Raw genomic sequence first — 13,894 nt, forward strand, 5'->3', positions numbered from 1 at the left:
GTTCACTTACAGAGGGGAAAAACCAAAGCATAAAATCAGAGTACCTGTATTCATTTCTTGATCTTGATCTATCCGTTTTCGCTCCATTTCCACAACTCGTCTTTGAATGCCCCTATAGTTAATATCACTGAAATCCTGCATGTTCTTCTTGACACGTTCTGTTATGGGGTCAGTAACTACAGGTGTGAAGCTGCCTTTGCTCTTTTCAAAGTCTTCATGGTATTTCACCTGGAATTTTCAAGATAAGACATGGGTAGCTGGAATGGACATGCCATTAATTGTAGAAGGCAAGCAGAAATATAAATTCCTTAACTAGTTCAGAAGTACAAGTAAACTTCACTGTGTTCACCAGATATGTCCATTTCTTGCAGTTTCTGTGACAGCAAACCTGATCTCTGCATTAGGGCTTGGCGATATTTGGTTTTCAGCATCATCATATGTCACCAGCTAAACATCACTATAAACAGATACCATGATGGCTTAAATAAGGATGGTGGATTCATGGTTTTCCCCGCATTGGGATTTTTGCTGGTGCCTACTCTTGTGATTCACTGTCCCCTGCAGGAGGCAGGGAGAGCTGAGCCAGCAGAGTTAACAGGCTGCGGGAATCAAGAGAAGCACTGGTTGACTTCAAATTTTCCCCCACGTTTATTTTTGTAAAGCCTGGGTGCATGCAGCATAATTTGCAATATATTGCCAGGTCAAAAATTATGAAACTGATATCATAATAACGGCTTCAATGCAGTTTTTGGACAATATATCACCCAGCCCCACTATGCATTTACCTTTTAATTAAATTTGTGCCTGGAACAGTTTCACCTTAAGGCATACTGAGCACTGCTAAATAAGTCACCATGGCTGGTTTTACTTGTGCAGACAGTTTCTTGGCTGCAAATACTTACGGTGGAAATGTGTCGCTGCGTCTCCCGAACACGTCTCATTTCAGGGGTATCCAGGACAAAGGCCGCTTTACCTTGTACTTGTTTCCGGAAACTATCAGAGTAGAGGACCTAACAAAATGAGTAGATGTGAATAAACGTGGCCCAGCCAGTGAGAGAGCAGATTTTAAGAGAGGTTTTATGTAGAAATGAGGCATGAATGAAGAAGTGCTGAAGGCAGATGCAAACATGATGTGATCACCATTTCATCACAAGATTATGCCACAGGTTTTTTTTACTAACTATAAATTGTGTGCCTTTGGAAGGTTATGGCTAATGTAAGAGCATTATCTTATTGATTTACATCGTTTCCAAACCCACCCCAAGAACTGTAGGCGAAGCATAACACTCAAAAGGATAGCAATAAAATAGCAGAACACAGAAAGCTGCCTTAAATCAGGTCGCATTATTTGTCTGACTTGCAGGAACTCAAGGGTCTCAAGCAAAGGAAGTCTTTAACAGCACCTGCTATCTCCTTTTAAACAAAGGATGCCGGCCCTTATACCTGGGACCTTCTGCATTTGAAGCATGTACTCTTAACCTACCACTGACTCAGAGTCCTTCCTAAAATAAAACGTCAACTAAGTGAGCAATACTCTGTTACTCAAAAGCAACCCCAGTTTAATGATGCAAACCTTCATTCCAGGGTATTCTTATTTTATAGCACTTCTAGAAAATGCTCAGGCTTAAGACTTCCACAGTCCCATGGCAGCCATCAAGAGACCACCTCTACTTGCCCTTATTGTGGCAACTCAAAGCACAGATAATCTACTCTCATTAAGGAATATAAGAAAAGGGGGGTCTCGGGCTGTTCCCAGCACTTTGAATTGTACAAAGGGACACAACGGACCATAAAGCACAAGAATGGGTTCTAGGTGTCCTACTCCCATCAAGCGTCTCTCCTTCCACTGCATTGATTACCAGCAGAAGTTGTTAAAAAGTAACCAAGGACAGCCCAGTGTGGAGTGCATGGCAGCAATCCAACTAAAAGTTGCAGTGACAACAATGACTCTTGGAACATTACAGCAAAATTTCACCAGAAATGTATGAAGGTGGCCTCCCCAAGCAATTCCCAGCAAATGAGTGGGTAGTGATGTCAAGAGTCCATTCTTTCAACACACCCTACCTTTTGCAGTTACCTTTCAGCAGTTGCTTATATAGAAAAACATATATAATCTGGTTAGAAATAGTGGTCAGTTCATCCATTCTTCAGAGCCCTCCTGGCTTCCCAAACAGATTCATTCTCTCTATTCAAAATGCAACTCCCCAACTATTCCCCAAACAACCAACCTGATTTTTTTCCCCTGTCTTGAGACACAGCAGTAGATCATATGGATTAAAATGTTATCAACTCTGCTGTTTCCCAGGCTGGATCTAGACTGATCGTCTAAACATAAAATAAAACATTCTATAGCACCTTTGTCGGTGCTCGCTGCTTTGTAGCACCCTCTGGTGTCACATTTTAATAACACATTTCTAACATTTTAAACAAGTGTAGATCTGTTCCCAGTTGTCCCTCCTACATATATAGGCTCGTGACCAGGAGATGGTTGGCCAGAGGGACTGAACGGCCCTAAATAGACCCTGGGAGATGGAAGAAAAGCAATGGTTAGTGCTGTCGTCTCCAGCAGTTTATTTCCCATAGAACTTAAGCATCAATTAACTTAAATAGAATGTACTAACACCCCTCCAAATAAACCTACCCCTGTAAGATTCTGCCACCCTATGCTGATTTTCTCTATAACCATTTATTTCGCTAGATCCTCTGAAACCAGCATGCAAGTGTTGCCATCAATTAAGTACTAATGGACACAGTAATAAAGGTCCTTCAGCCTTCAGTGCAAACTTTTGGATGAGAACAAGGACAAGAAAGCAAGCTATAATTTTGACCACCTCTTGGTCATGCCAATTGTGTTGGTGCTGATGCTGTCCTTGTTGAACTGGCTCAACAATTGGCTCTCTCTTTGTAAATCTTGCTGTGACAACATTTAAGACTGAAGTAGGCTTCTCAGATCAGTTAAGTACAAAAGGGGAAACTTGTATGCAATATGAAAACAGAGCTCCCCATTTCCTTTGAATTCATTTGGTACCTGCTTCTGGGCTTTGTATGCTGAATACATCTCTGAAATGAGCTGGTGCACAGAATATATGTGCAAATATTGAGCACATGCCAATTTAATCAAGCTTCTGCTCTCTGTAGGCCTGGAAGCAAAGCATCTGCTACGCCCCCTCCCCCTGAGCTAGGGACACCATCTTGGACCTTTGTATTTATGTAGACTATCGGCTGTTTTAAAGAAAGATTAAAAAACACAGAACAAACACCATTTCATTTGGTTAAAAACATCAGTAAACACATGATGTTACAAAATGTTTAGAGACCATTCAACTGTTATTTGAGGTCAGTGGTTGCTTAGAAATCCTTAAACTATATTTCAATGTAAATGCTACATAACGAGGAATAAGAAACAATTAGAAACATATTTTAGGTGACATTTTTAGTATTTTAAATGTCAAAATAAAGTTATAATATTAATAAAGTTAATAGTTGGGTAAAGTGTTTAAATTGAGTAGGGAAAGTATTATACTTTTTAAGGTGTTAAAAAGAAGTTATATATTTTCTAGATCATTGAGGGTTTTTTTCTCCTGAAGAATACCGAGCTAATGTTTTCTTGATTGCGTTTAGCTCTCTCCATCTCTGGAGTGATAGATGTCGGGGTTCCTTTTCCCATGCTTTCTTTGTACAACACCTACAGCATACAAGAAAGTGTCCAGAAATCAAAGAATTAGATTATTGTTGATGAACCATTGTGTTAAGTTGTGTTACTGTTTAATCATCATCACTGCATAGGTGGGTAAAGAATTCAAGAAACAAAGTGGTTAAAAAGTTATTGGATAAAGCAAAAAGCAAGAAGAGGGGAAGGAAAAAGAAAAAGTATTTAAAAAAAATTAAAGGAGTGTTTTCTTTAGGAATATGAAAATAGATAAGATTCAGATAAAATAGATGCAGGACGAGGTTATATTTGATGATGTTACTTTTTTTAAAAAAAAGTATTTTTAAAAAATTCAATACCAAGCTAACGTTTTCTTGATTGCGTTTGACTCTTTCCATCTCTGGAGTGATAGGTGCTGGGGTTGCTTGCCCCAAGTTTTCTTTATACAAAACCTAAAGATTGTAAAAAGTATCCAAAAATCACAAAAATATAATGCGAATAAAACTATTGTTTGAAGGAAAAGTATAATAACCAGGGTGGCACTTCAAAAGTAGGCATTTTGCAAAAGCAATTAAAAATTATAATAAAAAACCATAAAGACGGCAGTGTAGAAAGTCACATAATAGAAACTGATCTGTCCTGGTACAAGTGAAAGGCAAAATCCAAGGAGAAGAATGTACAACAATGAATTAAGCAGATAAAATAATTAAAAGAGGAATGTATTATTTTGAGATCAGGATTCTATCCAGTAGGCAACATCCATCACTTTGTATAATAGTTGTGCCCAGGGAAGTCATCACATATAAACTCATGGTCCAGTTTCTTGTCCTAGTTTTAACTACCGAATTACAAAGTATCTTGTGTCTCTCATTAGCTACATGAAGCTTTTTTTGTTCAGTGTGCTGTTGGAAGACCACTTGGGCAGCATGTTTTTCATGCTGGTGTTGGTTGTTCCGTTATTGAAGGGTGTTCCTGACTTTTGAGTCCTAAAACTCATGAATGCTGAGGCCTCTGAATGCTGAATTCTATGGAGATTTATATTGATAGGATGGTGAAACTGTTTTAATGGCCCTTTTCTGAAATCCCATTATCAACAATGTACCAATTTGGAAAGTAATCATGTTGTTGTCTGTTCCTGCCTACATGTGATTTCCTATGACAGCTTGTGAAACCACTAGTTCATAAGCATATGGGATGTTCAATCAAAATAACTTAGCGATTGTAGTATTATTTTTCTCATTATTACAAATTCGTTTATCAAGAAATTTGTTATGTGGACCAGAAATCATATGGTCTAACAGTGTCTGGATAGAGTCCTATAGTTCACCACTGCAAGGTTATAAAAAAAACCTCTATGGTCAGATTATTAAATACCAAATATCAGATTTACGGTATTTTATGAGTAAAATGTAAGTAGTTTAAATAAATAGGAGTATTTTGCTTAAGGAAGAAAGTATAGTTTTAGATACTAGAGGGGAAACAATTCCCACAGCTTGTTAGGATGTTATTTAAAATATGTATATTTGTTTTTAAAATGTACCGAGCTAATGTACTCTTGATTGCGCTTGGCTCTTTCCATCTCAGGAGTGACAGGTGTCTGAGTCCCTTTCCCCAATCCCTCTTTGTACAAAACCTACAGGATACAAAAGAGTATCCAGAAATCATATCATGGCAGATTGCAAACAAACATTATTGGCTTGTAATGTTAATAATTGGATCATGCCAGCTTTCCAGGAAAGCTGGCTGGCTGTTGATTTCCGTGTCACCTGGAAGAGACACCAATCAATCAACACCCATAAAGGGAAAGAATCTAGTAGGATGAGAAAGTTGGAAAGGTATCAATACAAACCAAACGTGAAATTAAGCCAACTCCTAGTACTTATATGTTAAAGCTTAGGTTGCAAAGAGAGTTCAGAAGATAGGGTGATTATGCCAAGAGGTGAGACTGGGTGCTATATTTGATTAGGAAGCATGGATCTTTATAACACATCTAATGTTATGGTAAACCATTCGGGTCTTTTTTCTTCTTCTTTTGAATACCGAGCTAATGTGTTGTTGATTGCGCTTGACTCTCTCCATCTCAGGAGTGACAGGCGTCGGGGTACCTTTCCCCAGTTCCTCTTTGTACAAAACCTACGGGATACAAAAGAGTATCCAGAAATCATAAGGTGCCAGTGACGGCATATCAAGATTAATAGTCTGTCAATGTTAACACTGGGGTCACACCGGCTTCCAGTAAAGCTAGCCATTGATTTTAGTGTCATCTGAAAGAGAGGACCTATGTAAGAAAACAATCTAGTAGGATGAGGAAGTTGGAAAGGTAGAAAATAAAGACGGAAATCCTATGTTTGCTGAAAAATAAAAAGGAGTAAGTCCTAGTAGTAGTGAGTTAAAACTTGGGTCACAGAGGGAGTTTGAAGGGGAGAATTCTTATGCTAAGAGGTAAATAGGAACTTTTTTGTTGTTGTTAGAAAGCATAGATCATTAACACATTGGATGTTATTTTTTAGAATCCAGGTCTTTGTGGGGTATTTTGCTTGTCTTCTTTTGAATACCGAGCTAATGTGTTCTTGATTGCGTTTGACTCTCTCCATCTCAGGAGTGACAGGGGTCGGAGTTGCTTTCCCTACGTTTTCTTTGTACAACACCTGTGAGACAGAAGAGCAGCCAAGTAAACCAGCAATAAATGAATTGCCATGTTTTTGTTATTGAAGCATGAGGGGTAGAGTTCTGATTTGGTCGTGATTTATTCTGCAGGGTGTTTTGGGTTACATTTTTAAAACAATGCATATAAGCACTTATTTTTGTCTGGGGAAAACAAGGACAAAGTATTGTCTTAATACATGATCATGCTTTTGAATAATGGGCATTTTTTGCATCCATGTATAATATGCATAGAATGCCAAACAACTGATGTGGGAAAGACAACAGATTGTTATCTTTTGGGAGGAATGTGAGTATAAGACATTGAAAGGAAGAGAAGGGTTAAAAATTCTCAGGATGTGACATTCTCCTGCAGTGGAAAATAAAAGACAAGGAGGAGGTTTCACAATAGGGGTATATAACTCCATCTGCAGGAAGAAGCTGGGATGGAGAGCAGGGGTGAGTTAATCATATTACAAAACAGAATTAAAAACAACTGTTTTCCCAGAAGTACCGAGCTAATGATTTCTTGGTTGTGTTTGACTCTCTCAATCTCTGGCGTGACAGGAGTTGAGATTCCTGCCCCTAGGCTTTCTTTGTATAGCACCTGCATGATGACAAAGGGGAATGCAGAAATAAGAAAAATAAGGAAGGAAAACAACAGTTAATTTTGATCTGCAAAAAAGGGGGTGGGAATATGGTCTTAGATCTCCTGGGTATGAGCCTGTAGGTGATGTCCAATTTCCACAATATATTTCCTGTGGTTTCATGCTTCCCCCTGTCCTGTTACGTATCAAACATGGGTGCATTCATGTAATTCCCAATGTGTATGAATCTAGCCAAATGTATGTACTTTTAAGTCCCATTGATTTTAGTAGGAGGGATTCAGTGTGTTTAATGCTACTATTGATGGTGGTGAGACTTAGAAATGCTTAATTGGTGGATTGTACCCAAGGAACTCATTAGGATACCAAGGCAGAGGGTTTTGGTGGGCTGAGAATGAATAACCATAAATCTTTGATTTACACTGGAGTTTTGTAACGTTACTTCTTGCAGATCTCCACTTTCTATATCATGTGTGCCACATCACAGTGGGGCTGGCTAGGGATTCATAATAGGATGTGTCTGGCCATTTCTTACAGCGAGCCATGTTGGTGAGATCAGCCGGTGGTTGTGGATAAGGTTTCTCTTCACCTTGGCAAAATAATGCAAGGGAAGGCAGGGGAGAAGCAAAGAAACCACTGAGAAAGATATCACAATGTATGGATTTCCCAGGCAGAAATATAGTGTAACAGCAAGCTTAGAAGACTGATTCAACGGTGAATATTTGAGTATAAATATTATTTCATAAGATGCAAATGCTTCCATTGCCTTATTCCAGAAGGAATGCAACAATTATTTTTCTAGTGCATTTTTGGCTGAAAATGTGTCGCACTACCTGTTCAACCCAGCTGGAGAAAGACCATATACTTTTTACAATGTCACACAGAAACAAACAGTGACTTAGAAAAAAATCAAAATCAAGAACGTGAAAACAGAGAAAGAGATAGGGTTGGGACAGTGAGAAGAGCAGTTAATAATATCCAACATTATTGATTCCTTTTTTTAAAAGTGCGCCAAAAAAGAAGGCAGTGGGAAAATGACGATCAGTAGTAGTTGCTAACATGGTGCCCTACACTGAAGTTCAAGTCCCATTAGCCCTAGCCAGCACAGCCTGGAGTCAGGAATGATGGGAATTGAAGACCAGACAGTGGCTGGAGGGCACACTGGAGATGATAAGTGGATTTTTTTCCCTCTGGAAGTCAATTGCATGTATGGAAATAGAACAAACCTGGAACAAAGAAGTTAATTTTTAAAGAGTTGAAATGGAACTTTCATATTTGAACTACCAAGCTGCAGTTTTCTTTAATGCATGCAACTCTCTTGTTTCCGAGGTGAGGTGAGTTGGTTTTCCTGTTCTCAATTCTTCTAGCACTGGGCAGACAGGTCCTGTTGGGAAGTTAAGGTGCAGGTGTATTGCACCCATTCATTTGCGCTCCCCATGTCTGAGGTCCATCCCTATGCCCTTGGGATGCTTGAAAAATTAGATATTGGTGAATTCTGATACAGTATAACATGAGTCACACCTCCCAGACTAACATGCAGATTAAGAAATCTTTCATATTTCACACTTTTTCTAATTCTGCTAAACGGTTCTCAACATATTTTAAAAAATATGTATTTTGAGACTGAATATGTTTAGAAATGTGTACGTTGTGAAAAAATACATTTTTGTTAATTAGATTTTCTTGCAGGATGAAAAAATATTAATGTGGAATTGGGATAGGATCAATATTATTTAAATCTGGTTGGAATGCATAGAGCAAAAATTGGCCTTGTTCAATATGGTTTCTTTTCTTGCTTACAATGCCAGTATGAGCTGGAAGCAAATTCAGCACCATTCATGGACTCAAAAAGAAATACTATAATTGAAATCATATCAAGATAGCTATGTTATGGAGGGGTTAAGGTTCAAGATGGTTAATTATATTTGGGGATGAAGTTAAAGCTCATTTTAGCGACAAAAATACCGAGCTAAAGTTTTCTTGATTGCGTTTGATTCTTTCCATCTCTGGAGTAATAGGTGTTGGAGTTCCAGCCCCTAAATTCTCTTTGTACAACACCTGTGTGACAAAGAAGTGTCAAAAACAAAAAAATTATCTCAAGATACACCATCAGCAAAGATAGCACAATCTAATTTTCTGTTTGGCCTTATGGTGTTTAAAACACAGGCCAGGAAAAAATAAATAAAAAAATAAAAATCACATAGAGAAAGAAATGCTATATATTTTGACTTCCTATCATGCAGGAAGTTGCAATCTGTGACCAAGTTTATTCAAATGCAGTAATATTTTTCCACCTAGAATGACAAAAACTCAGGCTATAAAAAGGGGAGGAAATTGTCAGAGGGTACTAAAATCAAGTTTAATTGTGCAAAACATGAAAGGTTAATCTTATTTGGGAATGATGTTATAGGGCATTTTTGTAACAAAAATACCAAGCTAAAGTTTTCTTGATTGCGTTTGACTCTCTCCATCTCTGGAGTAATAGGTGTTGGGGTTCCAGTCCCTAAATGCTCTTTGTACAACACCTGTGGGACAAAGAAGTGTCAAAAACAAAAATGAAAATTAAGGGGCACATCTTAAGATACACCATCAGCAAAGAGAATGCAATCCAGTTTTCTGGTTTGCTTTATGAAGTTTAAAAAACAGATCACAAAAAAAACAAAAAATGCACACAGAGAAAAATACTGCATATTATAACTTAAAAAACCTATCATGGATTAAATTACAATTTGTGACTGAGTTTAGACAGCTGCATCATTATTTTCACACCCTAAAACTACCCGTTTTGTTCTGAAAGACTACAATAGCATAAATAACATTTTATTATTCTATTTTTAAGAGAGGGGTTACAGTTTTATTCTAAGTTTGCACTGCACCAACACAAATGCCAAAGGCTATTAGAAAATGTTTCCTGTTATAAGGATATATTGAATCCACTCTGAATATCATTTGTTTTGAAACAAACAATATTGCCACTTGAGGGGGAAGTGAATAGGGTAAGAAAAATAAACAGAGCTAAAGAAAACCCACTGCAGACGTATGTCACAGTTAGTGCTGTAATTTTTTCCTTCAGAGACTGACATTTTAGTGATTTTATTAAAATGAGAAGGATTCAAAAGCTTGTGGAAGGATTAAAATATATTTATCAGAGTTTGGCGATGGTTAAAAGGATTTATCTATAGATATTTTGTGATATACCGAGCTAACGTTCTCCTGATTACGCTTGACTCTCTCCATTTCTGGGGTAACAGGAGTTGCCGTTCCTGCCCCCAAGTTTTCTTTGTAGGACACCTGTGAGACACAATAAAGTATCCACAAAAGACACTCAAAAATACTGGCTAGTACTTTGTAGTTAAAGGCGCATGTTTAAATCCCATGCTTAGTCTAGTATCGAGAAGGAAAGATGAGAATAAGGGGAGAGTAGTCATTAAAATGTGAATGGAAAATCAAACTCAGAAGAAGTATGTTAAGAGAAGTGAATGTGTGCAAAAGGAGCACATGGTTAATCTTATTGAAGATCATAGGTGTTACTGTCATTGTTTTATTTATTTCATTTTTAAAAGTGCATAAAACTGTAAATTGATGTTAACGCACATCAGAATGAATGAGTCATGAAAATGGCATGTAGAAGATGATAGTTAGAATGTTATTATTATTTTTAATGAAAAAGATGAGTTATGGTAGGTTTGATTTCATTGAGAAATACCGAGCTAATGTGTTCTTGATTGCGTTTGACTCTCTCTATCTCTGGAGTAAGTGGTATCGGGGTTCCTTGCCCTGTATTCTCCTTGTACAAAACCTGCAGAATACAAACAGCCACAAAGGTAAGAAAAAGGTAGCTGAAAACCTTTCTGCAATGCAGAATGTTAATTCACACACTGACTTTGCATATAATTATTTGGACATTGCCCATTGGGAGTATAACATTGCCCGGTTACAGGTGTTCCCACAAAATGCCATCCCTGTTCACATGTTTCCACTTCTAGATGCCTCTGGGGAAAAAGTGCCAAACTCCTGGAATTACAGGTATCTCTTTTTTGTGGTGTAGTTCTTTTTAAAAGTTTGGGGCTATTGCTGCTGGAGAGACATAAGCATTTCGAAACCTCCTTGATAAAACTTGTTATATTGGTATTGAATAGCCAATGAGAAATCAGTTTTTGTTCTTACACCATTACCCTTGTCAAGAGTTTTGCTTTGAGGCCAAATCTAAGAACAAAATCTGAGGACTGAGAGATTTAAGCCCTGTTTTGATTTTATTTTTTTTAAAAAGAGAGAGAGACAGACAGAGAGAGAAAGAACAAAACTGAAGTCCTTGACAGGTTTTTTTAAAAATAAAAAAATTCCTGCATTTCACTCCTTTTAAAAAGTGCCCTCTTCCCCAGATGGAAAAACAAAAACAAAACAAAACAAAACGGTTAAGTCAAAAAGGCATTCAGTCAGTTCAAAATGTCAAAAGCAAGAGAGGTAAATTTGTAGTTAGAAAAGGGTAACTAGAGTGCCTACCTGTAACTTGATTATGCAGAAATGAATTTTGAAAACAATTAGTATGGTGAAGAGCTCAGGGTAAAAGGGAAGGCAGAGCGGGAAAGAGAGGAGAAAGAACCAGTTGGAACCAGTTCCACAGCTCCTTGATAAATGTCACTACATCTTCTCCTACTGAAACACTCAAGATACCCATCACTTAAGTGGCCAAATGATGCTAGACAGAATTCCCATGTTCTAATAAATGAAATCCTACTCATTCAGAGGATGGCCCATTAAGATCTGAATAAAGCAAGAGGCCCACTTAAGTGAGCAAGAATAAATTGTTTGGCTTTTCAGACTCAAGGAGCAACAGGTGCTCAGACTTCAAGAAGCAGATATCCCATCCGACACATAATTAAGCCCATTCACAACAATGGTCTTAAGTACACTTTGTGTTGGCTTCTGGCTAGTGTGTCTCTGAACATGTACAGAGTGCCTTTCACCAGAGCCAGGTTCACTGAGCACTCCCCCAGCCAGTAGGTAGGTGGGTATAGCAGGGTCATAATTTTGTCAGTTACTGATACTATTACTACTACTACTACTACTACTACTACAATTTTATCCTCTTGGTCCATTTCTGTCTGCTCAGCATTAAATGGGTCTATATTCTCCTCTCAATGTGCACAGAAAGTAGATCTTAAAGCTAATGGATGTTAAAGCCCAAGTAATACTAGAGGAATGCCATACTAAGGATGAAGTTGATGATAGCATGTTAGCAGGGGCAATAGATGTCTGTTTAGTAAGGTGAACAGCACACTGTTACTGCCCAGTGCACACACAAATCAGCATAGAAAATATCAGCCACTACCGAGCTGATGTGCTTCTGTGTCTCCTTGACACGTTTTACTTCAGGAAGATCAGAAATGGGAGTTCCTTTTCCAATTTGATCCTTGTACTTAATCTACAAAGTGGTATTCAGTTCAGAAAACAAGACAAAACAATAATGACTTACATTATGTACATGAAACACATCCATTTCACATAAAAAAACAAGAGTAAACAAATATAATCACAATTGTAGGAGCTGAAAGCATTGCATGCACCCATGTCCAAACAGACTCATCTGCGGAAAACGAGTTTTTGCAAAGATTTAAAATTCGATGTATAAAAGCCAATCTCCAATTTGATAGCAGAAGAAGAGCCATGGATGGACATCTTGACTCAACAATCTTGCCAATGTAGTAGAAACAGGAGGATTAAAGCTTTCCACCAGGTTCCTTGCTTGAAAAGCTATTTTAATAATCAGTAAACAAGTATGAGATTATTTTATTTTGCAGCTCAAATGCAACCTGGCTGGAAAAAAATAGATTTTTGATCATGGCATCCATCACAGAGCTTCTCCTTTTCAGCTCCTGGCCCTGTTTTACAACTACCTTGTGTTGACAATGCCAGGCAAATCTTCAGAGAGTAGCCTGGAGTGGTCATGCATCTCCTCAGCTGCATCCCAATGGGACACTGTTATTGGGATGCTGTTATGAGACCTTCCCATGGCCACTGTCAATATTGGGCCCCTTGCAATTGTACTGGCTGCTGCTATCAATCAAATTTTCAGTCCAGCTTAGGAGAGTGTGCCTAAATTGTTTCAACTCTAGTAACATTCTTTGGATTCATTTCCCACTAGATCCCGGAACCTAGACTTGTGGCAATAGGTTTTGTATGCCATGGGGTTTTTTCCTCGCACAGGAAATAGGTAATGTGCACTGAAACACACGGCACTGGCCAACGCAGAAGCAGATGAATGAGCCTCTGCAAACTGGAACCTCTGCCTATTCAGAGGAGACACTGGGCTAGGGTGCAGTGTGTGTGTGTGTGTGTGTTAGTCTCCAATATGCATTATAGACCTATTAAAACCAAACAGCTCATCCTTATTCAGTGAAGTCCCATTGAAACCAGTGGCATAAACCAACCTATATTACTTTTTAAGTCCAATTGCTTTTCAGTGGGATTTCGTCATGAATGGAGCAGGATTCTGTTCTGGATTCAAATGTTTATCAGATAATCTGAAATGAATAAACTAGATTTTCCTCAAAAAATTGAAACGAGTAATATCGGTGCTTCCTATCCACCTCCCGTTCTATCCAGCATGGGTGACAATACATGTACAACATTCAATAAAAACATTTTTTACCTCTTTTTTTAACGAAATGTCAAAAAAGGAAAGTTAGACATTGTGCGGAATGCAGTCAAATGAAAAATAATTTTGGCAATCCTACCATACGTACTGGGGGTTGGGGGGAGTTGAAGTAGAGAGAGAAAACAAAAAATATCATAAATAATTCTTTAAAATTATTGTTAGTTTTAAAACGTGGTCACTATATTTGCTACCATGAATATCTCATCGACATTTCGGACAAGATCAAAACGTGAATTTAGTTTCAGTATTTTATGAAATGATAAACATTAGTTGAACATTAGAAAATGTTAATAGTTAGAGTTTTTGAAATGTGGATACTATTTTACATAGGAAAGTAAA

At 37.9% G+C, this 13,894-nt stretch overlaps 1 protein-coding gene across 50 annotated transcripts in view; it reads right to left on the reverse strand.

Moving 5' to 3' along the window:
• The window catches only part of NEB (nebulin), a 164,189-nt gene that overhangs the window by 3,268 nt on the left and 147,027 nt on the right, over positions 1 to 13,894 (reverse strand). For 17 of the 50 annotated variants that reach the window (XM_079992010.1, XM_079992000.1, XM_079992011.1 and 14 more), the window contains 13 exons: positions 12,230 to 12,322; positions 10,604 to 10,696; positions 10,096 to 10,188; positions 9,330 to 9,422; positions 8,863 to 8,955; positions 6,807 to 6,899; positions 6,205 to 6,297; positions 5,690 to 5,782; positions 5,190 to 5,282; positions 4,009 to 4,101; positions 3,593 to 3,685; positions 903 to 1,010; positions 45 to 228 (listed from right to left, as the gene is read on the reverse strand). In XM_079992010.1, coding sequence (XP_079848136.1) covers positions 45 to 228; positions 903 to 1,010; positions 3,593 to 3,685; positions 4,009 to 4,101; positions 5,190 to 5,282; positions 5,690 to 5,782; positions 6,205 to 6,297; positions 6,807 to 6,899; positions 8,863 to 8,955; positions 9,330 to 9,422; positions 10,096 to 10,188; positions 10,604 to 10,696; positions 12,230 to 12,322 — 1,315 coding nt within the window. The remainder of the gene's footprint in view (positions 1 to 44; positions 229 to 902; positions 1,011 to 3,592; positions 3,686 to 4,008; positions 4,102 to 5,189; positions 5,283 to 5,689; positions 5,783 to 6,204; positions 6,298 to 6,806; positions 6,900 to 8,862; positions 8,956 to 9,329; positions 9,423 to 10,095; positions 10,189 to 10,603; positions 10,697 to 12,229; positions 12,323 to 13,894) is intronic. The other 33 variants (XM_079991969.1, XM_079992015.1, XM_079991986.1 and 30 more) reach the window with 27 other exon arrangements.

This window comes from Podarcis cretensis (genome assembly GCF_951804945.1).
Source record: "Podarcis cretensis genome assembly, chromosome: 1".
Classification (NCBI taxonomy): Eukaryota; Metazoa; Chordata; class Lepidosauria; order Squamata; family Lacertidae; genus Podarcis; species Podarcis cretensis.